Source organism: Betta splendens, chromosome 1, assembly GCF_900634795.4.
Source record: "Betta splendens chromosome 1, fBetSpl5.4, whole genome shotgun sequence".
NCBI classification, from domain to species: domain Eukaryota; kingdom Metazoa; phylum Chordata; class Actinopteri; order Anabantiformes; family Osphronemidae; genus Betta; species Betta splendens.
In genome coordinates, this window is record NC_040881.3 from 1,445,645 (window position 1) to 1,462,741 (window position 17,097).

At 47.7% G+C, this 17,097-nt stretch overlaps 3 protein-coding genes across 4 annotated transcripts; 1 reads left to right on the plus strand and 2 right to left on the minus strand.

Annotated features, from left to right (window-relative positions):
• Window positions 1–18: 18 nt before the first annotated feature.
• ptp4a1 (protein tyrosine phosphatase 4A1) lies at window positions 19–3,006 on the minus strand. The gene is made up of 5 exons (XM_029160557.3): window positions 2,873–3,006; window positions 2,528–2,620; window positions 2,039–2,169; window positions 1,578–1,652; window positions 19–1,113 (listed from the first exon to the last, which is right to left on the minus strand). The coding sequence occupies exons 1-5, from the start codon at window positions 2,975–2,977 to the stop codon at window positions 996–998; spliced, it is 522 nt and encodes a 173-aa protein (XP_029016390.1). The 5' UTR covers window positions 2,978–3,006; the 3' UTR covers window positions 19–995.
• Window positions 3,007–7,145: 4,139 nt separating this feature from the next.
• On the plus strand, window positions 7,146–10,173 carry lgsn (lengsin, lens protein with glutamine synthetase domain). Of its 2 annotated transcripts, none has more exons than XM_029160210.3 (4): window positions 7,146–7,318; window positions 7,469–8,132; window positions 8,552–8,718; window positions 8,939–10,173. In XM_029160210.3, the coding sequence occupies exons 1-4, from the start codon at window positions 7,295–7,297 to the stop codon at window positions 10,130–10,132; spliced, it is 2,049 nt and encodes a 682-aa protein (XP_029016043.1). In that variant the 5' UTR covers window positions 7,146–7,294; the 3' UTR covers window positions 10,133–10,173. The 2 variants fall into 2 exon arrangements, with proteins under 2 accessions (XP_029016043.1, XP_040926075.1); XM_041070141.2 differs by having other exon boundaries at window positions 7,472–8,132.
• Window positions 10,158–16,950, minus strand: LOC114861106 (protein FAM83H-like). Its single transcript, XM_029160129.3, has 5 exons — window positions 16,801–16,950; window positions 16,113–16,597; window positions 14,946–15,110; window positions 13,008–13,132; window positions 10,158–12,906 (listed from the first exon to the last, which is right to left on the minus strand). Exons 2-5 carry the CDS (start codon window positions 16,551–16,553, stop codon window positions 11,016–11,018), a joined length of 2,622 nt encoding a protein of 873 aa, XP_029015962.1. The 5' UTR covers window positions 16,554–16,597; window positions 16,801–16,950; the 3' UTR covers window positions 10,158–11,015.
• Window positions 16,951–17,097: the final 147 nt, after the last annotated feature.

A 17,097-nucleotide genomic window follows, 5' to 3' on the forward strand; every position in this document is an offset into this window, starting at 1 on the left:
CATGCAATGAGCGTCGACTTGTTTTTCAGTGTATCCTTTAATGTACTCGCACAAGTTGGTGAACAGGTACAACTTTGTCACTCACGGTACTAAATCACACATCCATTGACAGTATAAATAGCCAACCTAATAATAGTAGTACACATTTTCAAATACATAAAATCATCAAGTATCCAAGTCTTAAGTTATGGACATCAAATAAAAAGGCTTACAAAAGGTCGCAGACGTTGGAAGTCCAGTTTGAAGCAAACGACAAAAAGTGAAACTAAATAAAAATTAAAATCACATTTTGGACGTGGCAGTTATTAGTAAACAGAGGCTTTGATAGGGTGAAGAAAAAAAAAATCCTAGACTTTGACAAATGTTGCAACAATCAAGCTTTTAATATTAAACAAAATCATTATTGAAAAGGACATAAGTGTAAGACTTCCTGCACAAGACAAAGGCAACTATTTAGTTTTTGTTCCGAGTAGAAAAATGGAACCTTTCCAAATGCCACAGGGATTCAACTCCCACCTCGATTGCCTTTGTTCCACTTCGATTGTAAGGCATTTATGGATGAACCATCTGATTTGAAGGAAGGCAAACCTCTTTCTAGTCAGTCTACTCTGGTCAGAAACCTAAACGAGGGAACATACAATAATTGTTCAGGTAAGTGTTTTTGTTTTAATTTTAAATTCTCAGGCAACGTAAATGCTCCGGCCAATCGAAATCTTTGGGATGTGTTTGCAGAAAAAGAAAATGAATCCAACATCTTACAATACACAACTCAGCACTGCCCGGTCACTTTTTTGGGCACATGAAGAAACATTGTGATTCTGTTTTACACAACTCATTTTTCTTTTTTGACACTAGATCTTGAACCTGAAGGAGGGAACAGTTGAGTAACTGAGCAAGGTTTCCAAATAAAATACTTCAACACAATGAGAAAACAAGATTGCCAGGCAACAAGCTGAACTGATGTGTGGCGGGTTGGTGCGGCTCAGGGTTTGGCTCTACTGAATGCAGCAGTTATTGCGATGGCCGTTGGAATCTTTGAAGCGCAGGCGCATCTTTGGACGATATTTCTCCAGGTAGAACAGCTGCTTGCTGTTGAAAGCTCCTCTACGCTTCCTTGAAGAAAGAACAGAGGATTTCAGCTTCTTAAAACATTACCATTCAATTCACTACGTGATGTGATAAACGCCATGTCATTTGTTGCATTATCCATTTAAAATTTCTGTTTTCCATCAACACCTGTTTATTGGCGATGCATTCAACATGGATTCAAGAGTCTAATCAATAACTAAGGTGTGTCATGTTTAGCACTTAAAGCTGTGACACATCACATCTAATGATATAACAATATCATGGACACTTGAGTCATTCTCAGGTATTTATGGACATGACTCATCCCATCCTGCTTTGTGCAGCACAGAATGAAAAAAAAATATCCTAGAAAACATCAGACAAAAAGGGCAGGATGAGCTCAGGCCAAAGCAAAAGGCCAGCATGAGCTAAACAGTGTTTCACTGTCAGCAGGAGGCAGCATTTCAAACAAATCCATTGTCAAAAGTCTATTTCTCATGTGAACTTACTGTCGAATGAACTGGACAGCATCTTCGTATTTCATCCCACATTCAATCAAAGCGAGAGCGACCAGGACAGGAGCCCTGCAAAGGGAACAGGATGTGCAGAAACACTTTCTGTAAGGTTTTGTGCTTCATATCAAGTCTGATTTTACAGACCTTTCTCATCCTTTCACACAGCACCACTAATTAAAAGCAACAGACACAGACAAAGTACAAGCTCGGTAAGCGCACATCACAGAACAAAGTCACTGCTAAATGTCACCTCTGCAGTGAAAGCGGTTTGAGCGGTTGTGTAAATTAGGAGACCACATAAATATAAATGAGGTCATACTCCATGAGTCACATTCAGAAACTCCACATGTGCTGCTCACTTAAGACAATGACTTGTACTGATTCTCAGAGAATCAGAAAACACTGTTTGGGTATTTATGATTAAAACTATTCTCAGAGTGACAGTGAATACTCACCTCCCCAGTCCTGCCACACAGTGGACAGCAACGCAGCAGCCGGGCTCCTCCCTGAACTTCAGCTTCAACAGGTTCAGCCAATCATCCACAATCTGGTTGGAGGGAGGAGCACCGTCATCGAAGGGCCAATCCTGCAGAGGAAGGAGGAGGAAGAGGGAAATGACATCAGCAGCCCAGAAACAACAACAAAGGGCTGAACTGGCTGCAGGGAAACACAAATGTTATTGTAGGGGGAGGGTTCAATCGTTGCTTCTCTCTTGGCATTTGTAGATAATAGTTTAGGTAAAACTAATTAAGACTAATGAAGTTTAGCTTATCTTTTGATGACTAAATATTTCACATGAACCACATTAACATCACAAAGACACAAAGACAGGTTTATATCTTTGTAGTATATGAATGAATGAATGAATGAATGTGAACCTTCTGGAGCCGCTTTAGACAAAGATGAGAACCAGTCTGAAGCATTGACAGTTGCCAAAAACTCACCAAAACCTGAATTCCTTCTTTAACCACCAGGGTGGCATCATAGGTGGCCTCACAAACCCTCACAACGGTGGTGACGCCATACTTCTTCAGCTCCTGTAAAATGAAATCAAATCATAAGTGGGCAGATACGACACAAAGGCCTGTAACCTTTCTAACACTGAACAGGACAGATCCTGTCTGTTTTTCAACTGAAACATGTTTTCAGAAAATAGTTGGTCTTATCTTGTTAAATATATCTCTTCAATCATTATGTTTGTCAAACATGAAGACAGTTTTAAGAACTAGCTGCCAACTCCCTGTGAAGGTGACTGAAACTCTGCTCTTAGTAATGATGCTGTTGCTTACCTCAATGAACTTGTTCAGGGTGGCGTTGGTGGGATTATGGGTAATGAGGAACCTCATGTTTTTGTAGGTGATCTCCACAGGGGCCGGTCTATTCATACGCGCCATTGTGACAATGTAACAGTAAAATAATAACGAAAAGGCCAAATGTCTTTCACAGAGTAAAAACACTAATGTAAACAGTTAAACTTGGAGGGAATGTCAAACACAAATGTCCAACAAGCTTCAAGGTAACCAGAAAAAAAATCCCCCCGGTCACCTTTGAGGTTGGCAAGGGGTAAAAAACACAAAACAAGGCTGCGACAGGTAAACAGGGAAATTTAGAGTGGCCGAAAAACAATAGGGTTCAACTCAAAACTTTCTCCTTTGGAATAAAGTAAAAGGAAAAAAACCAAGGCTGGTTCCACCTCGATTCTGGCCAGGCGGAAGCCGACGAGGGCAGTGTGCAGCGGGTGGAGTTACCCCATCCAGGCCGAGTTGTCGCTGGTTCTGGGAGGCGTCCCGGTCCTGCCAATTTCCCGGGATCTCTCCTGTGGCTCAAGTGCGTCGGGTCGATGGCGGGTTTGGCCGTTCACTCGTCTGCATAGGCAGCGTGCTGAGCCTGGCAGTAGTCCCCACTGCCCTTCAGAAACTCCATAAATGTGTGACCCAGAACACCACAGAACTGCTGCAGGACACAGACAGGAGGCAGATAGAAGAGGCTGCTTGTAAAAACAGTTTTTAGGTTCTGGTGAGTTAACGGATGCATCACAGTGGTTCTAGCCTGAAGCACGACGTACCACTTAAACCATAATGTGACTTTCAAAGCACATTTCATTGTTTGAGTGATAAAATTGCAGTCTTAGAGCAACTTTGGGCTGTTTGATAACAATAACCATCACTGACACTAATCCATCTCTAAAATGGTAAAATAATCAAGGTCCGCCGGTTTCTGCCACTATTAAGTTATTAAAGGTCTTAATCCAAGACTTGTTTCTTTCCATTTGCTGATTGCTGCTTTTAAGGACCCATTATTTCACATGATTTAAACATTATAAATACAGTATTGTTCAAATCTCCTTCACCACCTCAGCAGTAAAGTGGGACTTTCATCCCTGACTAATCAACACTCAGACATCATCTAAGCCTGGGCTTTGGTTTCCACACCCAGCACGTGCACGTGCCAGATTATAGTTTTAATGAAACCGACCTCAAATCTGACAAACAGGACGTTAGATGTTAAAACGAGGAGAGAAAAACAAGCGTGAGCATGGAGACACTCACAACAAAGGCTGAGCCCATCTGAAGGCTGGGCTCCCAGCGGGAGGCCCTCAGGGCTCCTGCCACCACCAACACCGACTCACGCCCTGGTTCCGGCCCAGTAACGGCGCTGCCTCACAAACACTAAACCCTGAGCTGCTCCGTTTATCCCACTGGAAAACGGATTTTGGTTTAAAACCGAGGTGTGAGCAAAGAGAAGCGGTGAAACAGCGAAGGGCGAGCGGGTGTGAGGAGCTCCAAGACGCGCTAATCACCGCTGAAACACATAAAGCGTCCTTTGTGCGACAACGGACCGGGCGCCATCGTCTAAGCTAAGCTAATGCTAGCGGCCTACAGGCGACTCGACGGCCGTCAGATCCAGCTACCCGCCGCCATGCTGCGACAAAAGCGACGCCCGGAAAAAAGCAGCGAGGCAGCACGTGTCAAAAATAGCAAAGGTTTGCGTTTATCGTTTGTTTACTTCCAACAACATGAGTCATTGATGCGGCAGAAACTTGACGTGACCGGCCTGAACCGGTCCCGTGCTAACGGGCGCTAGCTTCCCACGACGAACGGTACGCGGGGTGTTAGTTCGCTGTAAAGAACCGGGACAACCACGACCACAGGACTCTCGGTGAGAGGCAAGGGTCATCTAACGGCTCGGAACCGGGAACTACAGGCCAGGCGCTAGTTCGGCGTGTTCGTGCCAACCGGGCCCTGACTTTACTGAGGCAGCTGGTTACGGACAGGCGACAAAATGGCAGCCGCAGCGCATTGACACTTACTGGGATATGCTTACTCATTGAAGATTGTAGCTTAATCATACAGCCGGTCCCCAAAAACAGGTGCAGGTGTCAACCGGTGCTCCACCATCAGCTGAGCGCGGTCTGTCCCAGCCGAGCCGAACTCTCCTTATCTTCTACGGCGAGACACACAAGGCGAAAGACCGGGGAGGGCAGCTTCCGGAATCATGTTTCAAAATAAATTATCAGCCTGCGTTATAATAATAATAACAATAATAATCATAATATATAATTATAATAATAATATAATAATAGTCGTATTACATTAAATATTGTCGATATATGATGTGAAATATTTATTATTGACACAAAATTGTGTTTTACTTTGTGTGTGTCATGTATCTCATAGCCACTGTGACAATTAGTGGTAGTAGAAAAAATAAAGTGTTTATCTTAACTACAAATCTACAGCGGCACTACTGTTGGTCAAATCCTAGCACTCGTGATCAATTACATGTTCTGTGTTGTGTTGCTGTCACAGGGCCACTTTACTTCCACTTCACTTTTACTTAGGAACGCACAGTCGTTTTATTTTGAAGAGCAACCCGGTGAACACCCTTTTTTCCTCCATCCTGAATTGTCTCCAGCTTGACAATGCTGTTGAAACCCCACCCTGAACAGCGGGGTGTGATGTCCAGACATCTCCCAGCTGCAGCGCAGGTCCGGTGGCCCCCTGCTCCTTCCCCTCCTGCATGTGAACAGAAAAAGCAGCAGAAAGGATCCAGACATAACTGACACACGGCATTAAAGCTTTATTTCTGTCGTCTAGGACGGATGTAATACAAATACAACAGTAAAGTTGGAAGGTTGTCAGAGCTCTGACAGTGCTCTGACCACAGCCCTGCTGCAAAGCTGGCTTAATGGTGATGACGGTGATTTGGCAGTTTTCCTTTTTGTTCTTGCTCTGGTTTTCAGCAGTGTAGAGATTCTGTCAGGTTCAGTCACGACATTTGGACTCTTCCCTTTAGTTTACTCCTGCTCTGAACCTCTTCGCTCCATCAGTTATTGAAGTGGTGGATGCGAGAATCGTCCTTAATTGTGTTTTATTATTCCCCCTGTAACTACGTCTATCTATTTTCTTGTAACCATGGTAACGATTAAACGTTTAAGGTTAAATGAATTTGAGTCCTTGACGTTTTCTGAATAAATCTCGCATTGAGCTGACACTGACACAGGCTCATCTGTTTGCCAGAGTTGCAGGCAGCCTGATGGCTTACAACAGGCATCCACCTGTTATAAAAAGACTGAGCCTCGGCTTCATAGAACAATATTTATCAGAGGAAAAGCTAAAATTAGCAGATTAATCACAGGTTAAAAATGTGCACTCGTTTGTAATATTTCTAGAACTTTAAGATTCACCTGTCGCCTGAAGGATTCACACAGCTGCATGATTATGTCCCTTTAAGGAAGCCAAAGAAATTTTCATTGTTAATATTTTCATTTGTAATTAAACAAAAACATATATTTGAGATGTTTTTGTGGAGCCCAGTTCACACATGGTCAAAAGCTACATTATCCTGATCTACAGCCTGAATTCATGACTGTGTCTGGACCGGGGTTCAAGTTTTCCTGTGTGAGTTACGTCTTTGTTTGGGAAACTGGTTCGCATCATTAACCTGCACATTAAACCTAATGGTGACAGGATGGGAACTGGTGTCTGAGGAGATTGAGTCCTAATTAAATTCAATTTCTCAGATCATTTGATGTGTATTCTTCAAGTTTATGTCAAAGTTAAGTCACATTAGCAGCAGCATTAACCTTAACACATAAAAAGCTGGAGTTTCAGTGGATTTGTGTGTAAATATAATAATAGAGTAGCTGACAACAGCAGCGCCAGAAGGTCCGTTTAGCGGCAGCATCACATGCTCACATGCGTGACACTTGGTTCCAGGTTGACTGTGAGGCAGAAAGTCAAAATCTTGTGATGAGATTAGAACCACATTCAAAGTCTTTTACATCTTTGGATTCTTCTGCAAGAAATGTGGTGCAGATTGTGAGTTATTGAACAAACGAGCAGCACCAGAAGCAGCAGCCTTTGTCTGAGCCTCGCTGTGTTTTCATCTGTGGAACAGGCGCCTCGTCTTTCTGGAAGCTGAGCTGTACAGACCTGCTGAGCTGTGCACATCCTCTCTGCAGCCACACAAAGCGCCTGTGAATGCTCCCGTCTGCAGCCAATGAGCTGGAAGCCGACGTGGTTCAGCGTTCAGCGCCAGCCGGACGGGGCCAGTCTCCAGCTGGTCTCCGGCGGACGCTGGGGGCTGAAAGAAATTTCTAATCCGTCACTATTGTAATAATTGTCTATAAAAATTAAGGTGCGAATGACGCTGCGCCTTCATACGAGGTTATCAAATTTACAAATCACTTTTCATGAACATTCAAAGAAATGAATGACTCTGAAGATTTCAAGGTAACAACTGCACACTAACGTATTTGTTTCATTTGGCATTAGGTTTTTTGTGACAGTCTTTCTCTCTTTTTTTCTCTTTTATAACAACAGATTTGAATATTTCCATCCTGTAATACTTTATTTCAACACATTACACTGTGTGTTCTTCAGCAGGACCAGGGCAGAAGCAAAGACCAGATCGATGGAACAGGGATGAGCCTCGGCAGCAGGAAGGGAGTGAGGGTGACTGGGAGGTACGCGCCTCCGCCGGACTGGAGCAGCGGAGCAGGGGGTCCTTCCATCGTCCACCCCCCCCCCAGTGCCTCCGTGTCCTCAGACCCCCCCACTGTGATCTCCATCGGCCTGCTGCCTCACCGGCCCCCAGAGCCGGTGGGCGGCCCCATGGAGGAGCCTTCTGTGGGGGAGGACTGGCCTGGGGAGGCACCATCTGAGGCCAGGGTGTCCTACTGCAAGAGGGCCGTCCCCCGGCAGAGCATGGAGGAGCTCAAGAGCATCCTGAGGGAAAGTCCTCTGCTCAGCATCCGGGGGAGAGAGGAGGGGAAGCCGGGAAGCCCGTATACGTACCTGCACGCGGGCGGCGGAGGGGGAGAACCCAGTGAAAGGCAGAATGATGGAAGCTCCCACAGGCTGTTCAGCACCTTCAAACCCGTCTGTGATGCTTCCAGAAGAGGGGCCAGGTCTATTCAGCTGCCCTCCGGCATGGATCCATCCAGCTCATGCAGGGCTGATGCAAACACAGATAGGCAGCCTGGAGGCAGGGCGAACCCGAGTGAAAGCCACGGCTCCTGGGGACAGACTGCAGCTCCTCACACAGGTTGGTCACCCTCCACCCGCACTTGGGTGAGAAAATTTACAAAAGAATTCCATTTATTTATGTAATGATGATTATGTAATGTTTACTTGACTATTAAACTGACTTTATACTCCAGCATCCAACATGTTGTATATCTCCACATTCCATGGCAATTATTTTTACATCGAGGTCTTTGAGGGTTTTATGTTCTACTTGTTCACCATTGTCCCTGATGGTGATGGGTCACAGCTCATGTGTAGTGTCTGTTCTGCATGATGTAGTATGGGCTCAGTACTACAGCACATTGTGTACGATAGAACCACGATCTAAGTGGTTCTAATCAGTACTGACTCAGCTAGATTGTAATTAAGAATTAAAAGTGTTAAGAGTGGATTCGATTCCAAATCTGTGATTACTATTATTGATATTGTTCCTCACAGATAACGAGACTGACTCAACTGAGACTTCTGGGAATCTGAGGTTCTTTGCATCCATGGAGCAGATCAAGCAGCAGATCGCCAGAGAAAATATCACCTTTGTTCGCTTCGAGGCCATCGACCTCCATGGGGTGTCCAGGTCTAAGACAGTGCCTGTCCGCTTCTTCCATGTAATCCCTCCATCGTTTTATCAGCATCGGATGTTGTAGTGAAGGACAGAAAAGGCTTGAAGTGTCTAATTAGAGGAGTTGACAGCAGATAAAGAGTCTGTGGGTGAAGTTTGGAAACAGTCAGGTAGCAGGTCATTGTCTGCTGCCAGACATCCGTTTCAACCCACACGCCCCAGAAGCCCTTTCCCTCCCCACTCATGTTTAACTGTTGCCTCTGCAGGAGAAGGCGGTGTATGGGGTCCCAATGCCTAGAAGCTACCTGGAGCTGACGCTGAGCCCCAAGAGCAACGAAGTGGACCACGTCAGCACGGCCAACTTCAGCAGCGACGTCCTTCTGATCCCCGACCTGTCCACCTTCAAGGTGCTGCCCTGGGCCGAGCAAACGGCGCGAGTCATCTGCGACCCCTGCACGGTGACAGGAAGCCCCCTTCGCACGTCGCCCCGCCTCATCGCCAAGCAGCTGCTGGGCCAGCTCCACAGCCTGGGCTTCTCCCTGCACTCGTCCTTCACCTACGAGTGCTGCGTCCTCGGAGCGCCGGACCGCATCGGCCCCAAGACGCTGCTGTTCCCGGCGACCACCCTCCTGAGCAACCACGACCTGCCTTTCTTCCAGCAGCTGGTGGACAACATGTACTGCATGGGCGCAGATGTAGACAGCATCGCCTCAGCCAGCGGGCCCGGCCAGATGGAGATCAACCTCAGGCCCGAGTTCGGGATCGCGGCTGCCGACAGCGCCTTCACCTTCCGCACCGGCATCAAAGAAATGGCGCGTAAACACAGCTACATCGCCAGCTTCTTTACCGACGACGGCCTGTACAACGCCGGGGTGCTGTCCCACAGCCTGTGGGACGCTAGCGGCCGCCGCAGCCTCTTCCACAGCGGCGAGAAGGCGGCGGAGCTGTCGGACATCGGCAGGAGATGGCTGGCCGGCCTCCTCACCCACGCCGCCGCTCTGAGCTGCCTGATGTCGCCCGGCCTCGGCTGCCGCAGCCACATCGCCAAGGCCGCCAAGGACCCCAAACGGCTGCTGTACGCCACCTGCGGCAGCAACGACAACAGCAGCTCCTTCAACATCAAGTGCCACGGCGGCCGGGAGGCGCACATCGACAACAAGCTGGGCTCGGCCATGGCCAACCCCTACGTGGTGCTGGCCGCCACCGTGGCCGCGGGCCTGGACGGCATCAGACGCGGCCTGAGCGCTGAGGGCGCGCTCAGCAAGGCCCCCGGGCAGCAGAAGGACTTCTCCATCCCTGTGAAGCTGGACGACGCGCTGGAGGCGCTCGGCGAGGATCACGTCATGTGCAGCTCCCTGGGAGAGCCCTTCGTTCAGTATTTCATCGCCATGAAGAAGTTTGAGATTGAAACCCAAGAACTGGACGATGAGAGAAACAAGTGTTTGGAGTATTTCATCTAGAAATGACGCACACTCAATAAAAACAGACATTTTACATCTTATTATGATGCCATTTTAATATTCTTTTACAGACTGTTGATGTTTTTCGGAGTCATTCTGAAGTAAAGATACAAACTAAACCCTCAGTGTGCAAAATCCTGCTTTTTTTGTCCTGAGTGTGTTGACGTGCTTTTACTTTCCTGAACAGCAGCTGTTGTGGCAGGAAGCTGATTAACGCAGCCTGATAAAGAAACGCGTACAGCTGGAAAAGACACTTCCACATGATCATAAACATTTAGCGAAGGTGAAGCGGTGGAAATGGCAAACAACAGGAAAACTTCCAGCTGCTGCTCAGGACCAGCTGCAGTGGGTGGAGAGGATCCATGCTCATAGTTTAGCCTCTACAACTGAGCTGTGTTTGTGATTTAAAGCTGCTAAAACACCAACACACATGAGGTAAACGGTTTCACAGGGCTTAAAAAAATAAATGTTTAATCTTCCAGGATCAGCAATTTTAAACCAAAAGTAATTGTCTACTTATTCTCATCATGTCATCAACTGATGGAAAGTGGGACAACAGCGCCCCCTCTGGTGACCAGAGTTCCTGTCTCCCACGTTTCAGTGACAGTTTTGACCCTGATGTCAGACAATCAGTAAATGCCTTTTTAGAAGAAGACAGAGGTAGAATAAATATAATGCAGGAAAGATACGTTTTAATGTCCAGCACAAAAAAGCACCAAAACCTCAAGTGACAGTTATTCTTCCTAATACTGAAGCTCCCAAGCTCTGATGCGTATTTGTCTCATGAGCTGAATAGAAAGAGACGCACTTTCACACCCTGAGCTCAGTGTTTAGAGCTCGATGAGCTATAAAGGCTCCCGTCGGCTGATTTTCTCCTCCTCCTTCAGCTCTGCTTATTCTTGCTCATCAGATTTCCCATTCGCTGCATGAATCGGCCCAGTTTCTTGTCGGTACCACTCTGATTCTGATAGCCAGAGTCGCTCCTTTTCAGGGAGGAGCTTCTGTCGCTGCCCAGCAGGAACTCGTATCGGCTGTAGGCCTTGTCGATGGCGGCCTGAGAGACCATGAGGCCGCCGTCCGGGCTGCTCCTGGAGCTGTGCTCCTGCTCTGCTGCAAGGGTTGCCTTCTTCTTGCTTGAACGATAAGAACCCAGTCTTGAGAACGTGGACTTCTGCTTCTCTGCCTCTGTGGAGTGGTTGTGCAGCCCATTCACGGAGTCCTGGTTCTGGTTTGACCCAGAGGGACTCTGTGATTTGATCGAGGCCTTTCTTTGAAGGGAGCGCTCCTCTTTTTTGGACGCTTTCTTCTCGTCTGATGAAAACATTGACTGTACTTTCTTTTTCATGGAATTCTTTCTCTGTATTTTCGGCTCCTCTTGTTGCGTTTCTGGGTGACTGCTCTTGGTTTGTACTGCAGGCTGAGAAGTGTCACTAGATGCTGATTTCTTTCGTTCTCTTGGAGCTGCTGAGCCTGAGCTTTTGGTCCCGTCCACTGAAGGACCTTTAGTCTGCTCCTTGTGACACGGGTGTAGAACAGGTTGGTAATGTTGGTGAATTTTCTCGCTTTTGACATTGTCGGCAGATGAGTCCAAACTCTTGGCGTGAGAATTGGAACTCTCCTTCTCTTCAGGGACCTCAGTCAAAGACTCCATTGTTCTTGGGTGCTGGAGGCTGAGACTGCTGGACTGCAAATATGAAGACTGGAGTGACGGATCATCCAGTCCGGTATCTAAATCAGGGGGGGGGTCATGCCAGGCACACATCTCCCGTGCATTTCGATCCTGAGCCACGTTGGCATCGTACTGAAAGGCCGGGTTGTGGCCATGAGTGGCAGCTGGCTCTCGCCTGTTGCTTTCCCTACGTGGCCCTTGATGAGTGGCTGCGTCATTGTTCAAATGACTGTGTGCATTTGGCTCGAACTCTGCCACACCCTGCCTCATGTCCAGACTTCTCAGTGACGACATGTGAACAGGTCTCTCCACCGTGGAATACATGGACCTCAGGGACTCTTGGCTCCTTCTGAGATGGACAAACTCCTGCAGACTGAGCCTCTTCTGCCGCCTTTCTTCCATCCTGGATTTAATTTCCCTGGACCTGCTGTGAATCACCTGTGACGGATACTCGTTGAGGCCTGTGTGACTGTTATGTGGTGATGTCATAGGGGATATTCTGTCGTATGATGCGTCCACAGGCATATCGCTTCCATTAAGGTAGGAGTCAATCTTCCACCTGTGCAGTGACATTTCAGAGTTAAATGGTATCATGTTTTGATCTGCGCCGTATCGTTTTAAATGCCGGATTTGTTGCGGGAGTCTCTTGGTTGCTAGCAGATCCCCATCACCTCTCATCTTAGATACACTCCGTCCAATGTCCTTGGTCCCCATCTTCAGCCGGGTCATGGAGTTTGTGTTCTGCAGGTCTGCACCATAACTGTAGCCCCTGAGCAGACTCCCCATGTCAGGACTGTGGGACTGATGCAGCTTTTCCTGCACGCTCAGCCCTCTGCTCATGGTGGCAGCGTTATCCTGAGCTGTTCTCATGCCGTGCATCGCGCTTGGCTGCGTATGAAACTGATGAAGAGAGAGACGACTGGAGCTGGTCCTCTGCATCCCCACGGCGTTTCTGTGCTGGACAGACGGCCGCTCCCTGGACAGAACCGCAGGCTCCGTGGAGCGTGCGTACAGCCTCCGAAACTCCTCGTCATAGGACCAAAGCAGCTGACCGGTGACCACCAAGACCATGCTCACGTTGAGCTTCTCGTACGCCCACGTATAGCTGAAGATTAGAACGAAGGCACCGTCACAAACCAGAAGCACCTCTGCCGGGTAAGATCTGACGGAGGGGTCCAAAAAGAAAACGCAGGAAACGCATCTCACCTGTACGACCCATACAAGACGGTGCTGCAGTCCACCAGCAGAAACTTCTGTTCCAACCCTCCATGGAACTTCAGCCCAGACTGACACTGATACTGCAGACCCTCAACGGTCCGGACACGCATGTTCTGACATAAAACAAATGTAAAATACAGTTCACGTTCACTTCCAGCTGTAATGTGTTTATTAACATCTTTCTTTTTTTTCTCTTTTTTTCTTTTTTCTTTCTTTTTTTCTATGTTAGCTTTTAAAATCATGCATGTTATTGAGGTTGCTAAGCTCAAATCGATTGGCTTTGTTACCTCGATGCAAATGTTCCTACAAAACATAGACAAACACACTCTATTTGAACTAGTGCTCGTTAGTTTGTGTGTGCAGCATCTAAACCCACAGATACACACCAACAAACATCAAACAGCTGAAATCTCATGGTTTGGTGTGGGCCTACGCGTGACATCCCAACATGTTTAACATTCACATTATGTGACACACTGCTGCTGACTGTTGGAACACCTCTGACCACATCTCACGCTTTTGTAAAAGGAAAAACATTTCATCAGAAGTAAAACAACCTGTTCACAACCGTCCAGCCGTAAACAGGAAATGTGTGGGTTAATCACAGTCTTCATCATCACTTGGGATGGACTGAACTTGTTTGTTAACTTGCTGCTCGCATGCATTAGCAAAGTGACAAGTGGAATGTCAAGCACTTTAGACAGAAGAGCGTTCGCTCATTGTTTGGGACATTTAAGAAACTGTCCACTTCTTCACTTTGCGTGTGAATGTTGTTAAACAAGTTTTACTTCTGCTGTAGCTGTAGAAATAACACTGTAAAGAATGAGAATGAGAGCCGTGCACCTGGTGACTACTGACTGACTGGTGGCTAATGGTGGGTTCAAAGTCAGATCATTCCATCTGTGAGGCGACGGCACTACATCATCATATTTAATGCCATTTTATGTGGGACTTCCATGATGTGTGTGAGCAGCATTGTCTGCATCAGTAGAGGGTTGGAAAGAAACCTGTAGCAGATGATTCCTTCCTATAATCACATCTTATAATCATTTTTTTTTTTTACTGCTGAAGGAAAATGCAGTGAGACACACACACACACACGCACACGCACACGCACACGCACATGCACGCACACACACACACACACACACACACACACACACACACACACACACACACACACACACACACACACACACACACACACACACACACACACACACACACACACACACACACCCAACAAGATGAAACCCGTGTTGTTGATGCGGTTCCTGATCACAGGCTGTCACTGTGTTCCTTCTCATGACTTATTGTTTAGACTGTGGAAACGTCGTCCTGATGCTGTTGAACAGGAAAATCCAGACGTGCCGACAGTCTGTCCTCCGGCTGCTGCTGCAGCCGCCGCGTATGATAATGACGGTCCTGCTGCAGCAGGAAGTGCTAGTAATCGGCAGCATTTCCACACAGATGTGGAGTAATGCCAGATCTAGTCCAAGCAACAGAAAGCTGGAGGAACCAGCGAGGGTTTAACGAGCTTCATCTGAGATCTGAGTCGACCACCTGGAAATGGACCAGGTTTGAACGGAGCCTTCATGTGATTCACACCTCATATTCAGCCGTGGACACACATTTACACATTGTGTCTTGTTTACACAAGATCAAGTGCGTCTCATTTCATTCAGCGTGGCTCAGCTTCTGTGAAGCCTAACGAGGTTCTCCTGTTGATCTGTACTGAGTGCGTTCTGAAGCCTCAGCAGCATTCCTTCATTTCCTGGATGCGCTCTGGTCGGTTTACAGAGAACTAAGTATCAGGTGAAGTGGACTTTCCAGACTGAGCCAACGTTTGCTCTCATGTAAACTGGTGTAAACTGGGAACCATTTGCTTGTCCTTCTCGCCACTTCTGATGGATCGGTGCGTCTCACCTTGAGGTCCTGGATGTTCACTCCCACCCTCTGGGACATGTTGTAGAAGCTCCTGAAGTGGGAATAATCCAGGAGGATGTAGACCACCACACCTCTGAGCGTCGCACTGACCACCTCCTTGAAGATGTCCACGTCCGTGAAGACGTCCATCGTTACAGCAATTAGCTGCAGACACAAGGAAACAAGGAGGCACGTTGGGTTCAGAGATGAAGTAGGACTGAAGAAATACAGCCAATTTCAGGTCGTCAGAAAACAACAGGCAGGTGTGAGACATGTGCTGTGTTCCTTTGATAGTTGTGTAGATTTTGACTGACGTGTGACTTTTAGTGTTTCATGTGAGGCTCAGCCGACCTCATTGGATCCTTCCAGCTCACCAGCTGGAAGAACAAGAACGTTTAAAGGAAGTGACAGAAAATGTGTGTGAGATTCTCTGTCCGAGTCCGCGTGGAGTGAAACGCTCCTTTCTAGCCGAGTCCAAACGTTGCAGAACACGCATGTTCACAGGACGCGTCACAGCTTGTATGACGAAGTGACAGAAATCAGGTCTGACAGCGCGACTGATTTCTGTGTGGATAAAAGGGAGCTCTCCCAGTTTCAGCTGGGATCAGCGCACACAGCGAAGGTCTGAAGGTGAAACACGTCCTTTAGCTTTAGCCTGAAGTCTGTTCTTTAATTGGTCTGTTCATCCTTCATGCTGTGACAATCTAACAAATCTAACAAAAGGAGAAGTGACTAATGATTTTAGAATTGTGTCCCTGAAGCTTAATGCCACTTGATGGTAGTTACTGTAAGGCTCAAACTGAAGACCTCCACGTTTGCCTTTTTACAGTAAATGAGGTTAAAAAATGATCAGCCATTAAATGCAGACGCTGGTTTTCTGAAACGATATTAGTGAATGTTTTTCAGCTTTTGCTTTGATGAAGATGATTGTTGTTAGTTAGTTGTCTCCCAGTAAATGTTCTGGGTTAACTGGGACGACTGGACTCAGAGGAAGCGTGGGTTGAAGGTGTTGCTGAATGTTTTGACAGGAGCAGTGTGGGTTTATGTAAAGCCAAGCCCTAGTTTACTGTGTTACTCCTCTTAGTTACACCTTTTATTGTGTTCGCGGCTACTGATACTGCTGCGTCTGCTTAACTGCATGTGCGGTTCGCAGGAAGTGGCTCTCACCTGCTCGGCGTGCTGGATGTGTTTGCGGACCACCTCTTTGATGGTGGGGGTGTTGGGTCTGGGGGGGTGGAACAGCAGGCTGATGCTGGTGTCCGTGTGGCTGCCGCTGACCCCCGGCCAGCCCAGCTCCAGGCCCGGCACCTCCTCGTCCGACTCCATGGGGAGGTAGGTGGAGGGGGGGGCGTCGCAGCCGGCAGCTCGTCTCTGCTCTGACTCATCCTCCACATCTGGTGACCGAGCGTTCTCCAAGATGAAGGCGACCTCCTCCTCTGACAGGAAGTGGCTGATGCTCTCTGCGCGGAGGAAGGCGTCGTAGGCCTCCCTGCCTCCACACAGCAGGGCATAGATCGCCAGGCGGTACGACTCTTTATAGTGCGGCTGGATATAAATCTGCTCGGTTTCGCCTTTCAGCGAAGACAAACACGACAGATTGGACTCCATGGAGCTGGATCCTCCCTCCTGTCTCCACGTGCAACAGGTTTTACCTTTGGTGAGACAGGTCGCATGGCTGTTAACACGGACGAGAGCACTTGCCCAAACGAAGCCACAGCTCCAAGTCACATTCAGACAGAAAAGCAGGAATGGCTTCAAAAGTGAAACTAGAACAGTGTCACCTGCAGCCACGTCCAGTCAATCACACATGACTCATTACTGACTGACATCAGGCAAAGTCAATGTAAAGACTTACTTCATGACTGGGGGCGCCGCCTCCGCTTGGCCTGTAGTCCAGAAGCACCCTGACGCTGGAGGAGCTGGGTCCGACTCGACGTGAGCTGCTGAACTAAGGTGTGGATCCTCCGGGTAAACGAATAGCCTGTCGAACCTGCCCTGTTCACACCACTCATACTGCAGCGTATGAAGCCCCGCCCACCGCCGCTCACCGGAGTTTCAGGTGCAGGAGCTGCTTTGTTTACCTTCTGTATCCAGGTGTCACTCAGCTCCTCTGAGCTGGAGACTCATCAGTTTGTGTGTTTAGTGTGAAGAG

Bases quoted from the DNA above. Each gene is read 5' to 3' on its own strand.
- ptp4a1 (XM_029160557.3), bottom strand. From the start codon at position 2,977: ATGGCGCGTATGAATAGACCGGCCCCTGTGGAGATCACCTACAAAAAC. The intron at 1,653-2,038 runs GTGAGTATTCAC...TTCCCTTTGCAG, and splicing joins TGTGTGGCAGGACTGGGGAG to GGCTCCTGTCCTGGTCGCTC. The intron at 1,114-1,577 runs GTAAGTTCACAT...TCTTTCTTCAAG, and splicing joins GCTGTCCAGTTCATTCGACA to GAAGCGTAGAGGAGCTTTCA.
- lgsn (XM_029160210.3), top strand. From the start codon at position 7,295: ATGAATGACTCTGAAGATTTCAAG. The intron at 7,319-7,468 runs GTAACAACTGCA...TGTGTTCTTCAG, and splicing joins ATGACTCTGAAGATTTCAAG to CAGGACCAGGGCAGAAGCAA. The intron at 8,719-8,938 runs GTAATCCCTCCA...TTGCCTCTGCAG, and splicing joins TGCCTGTCCGCTTCTTCCAT to GAGAAGGCGGTGTATGGGGT.
- LOC114861106 (XM_029160129.3), bottom strand. From the start codon at position 16,553: ATGGAGTCCAATCTGTCGTGTTTGTCTTCGCTGAAAGGCGAAACCGAG. The intron at 15,111-16,112 runs GTGAGAGCCACT...TTGTGTCTGCAG, and splicing joins ACATCCAGCACGCCGAGCAG to CTAATTGCTGTAACGATGGA. The intron at 12,907-13,007 runs GTGAGATGCGTT...TCTAATCTTCAG, and splicing joins GTCTTGTATGGGTCGTACAG to CTATACGTGGGCGTACGAGA.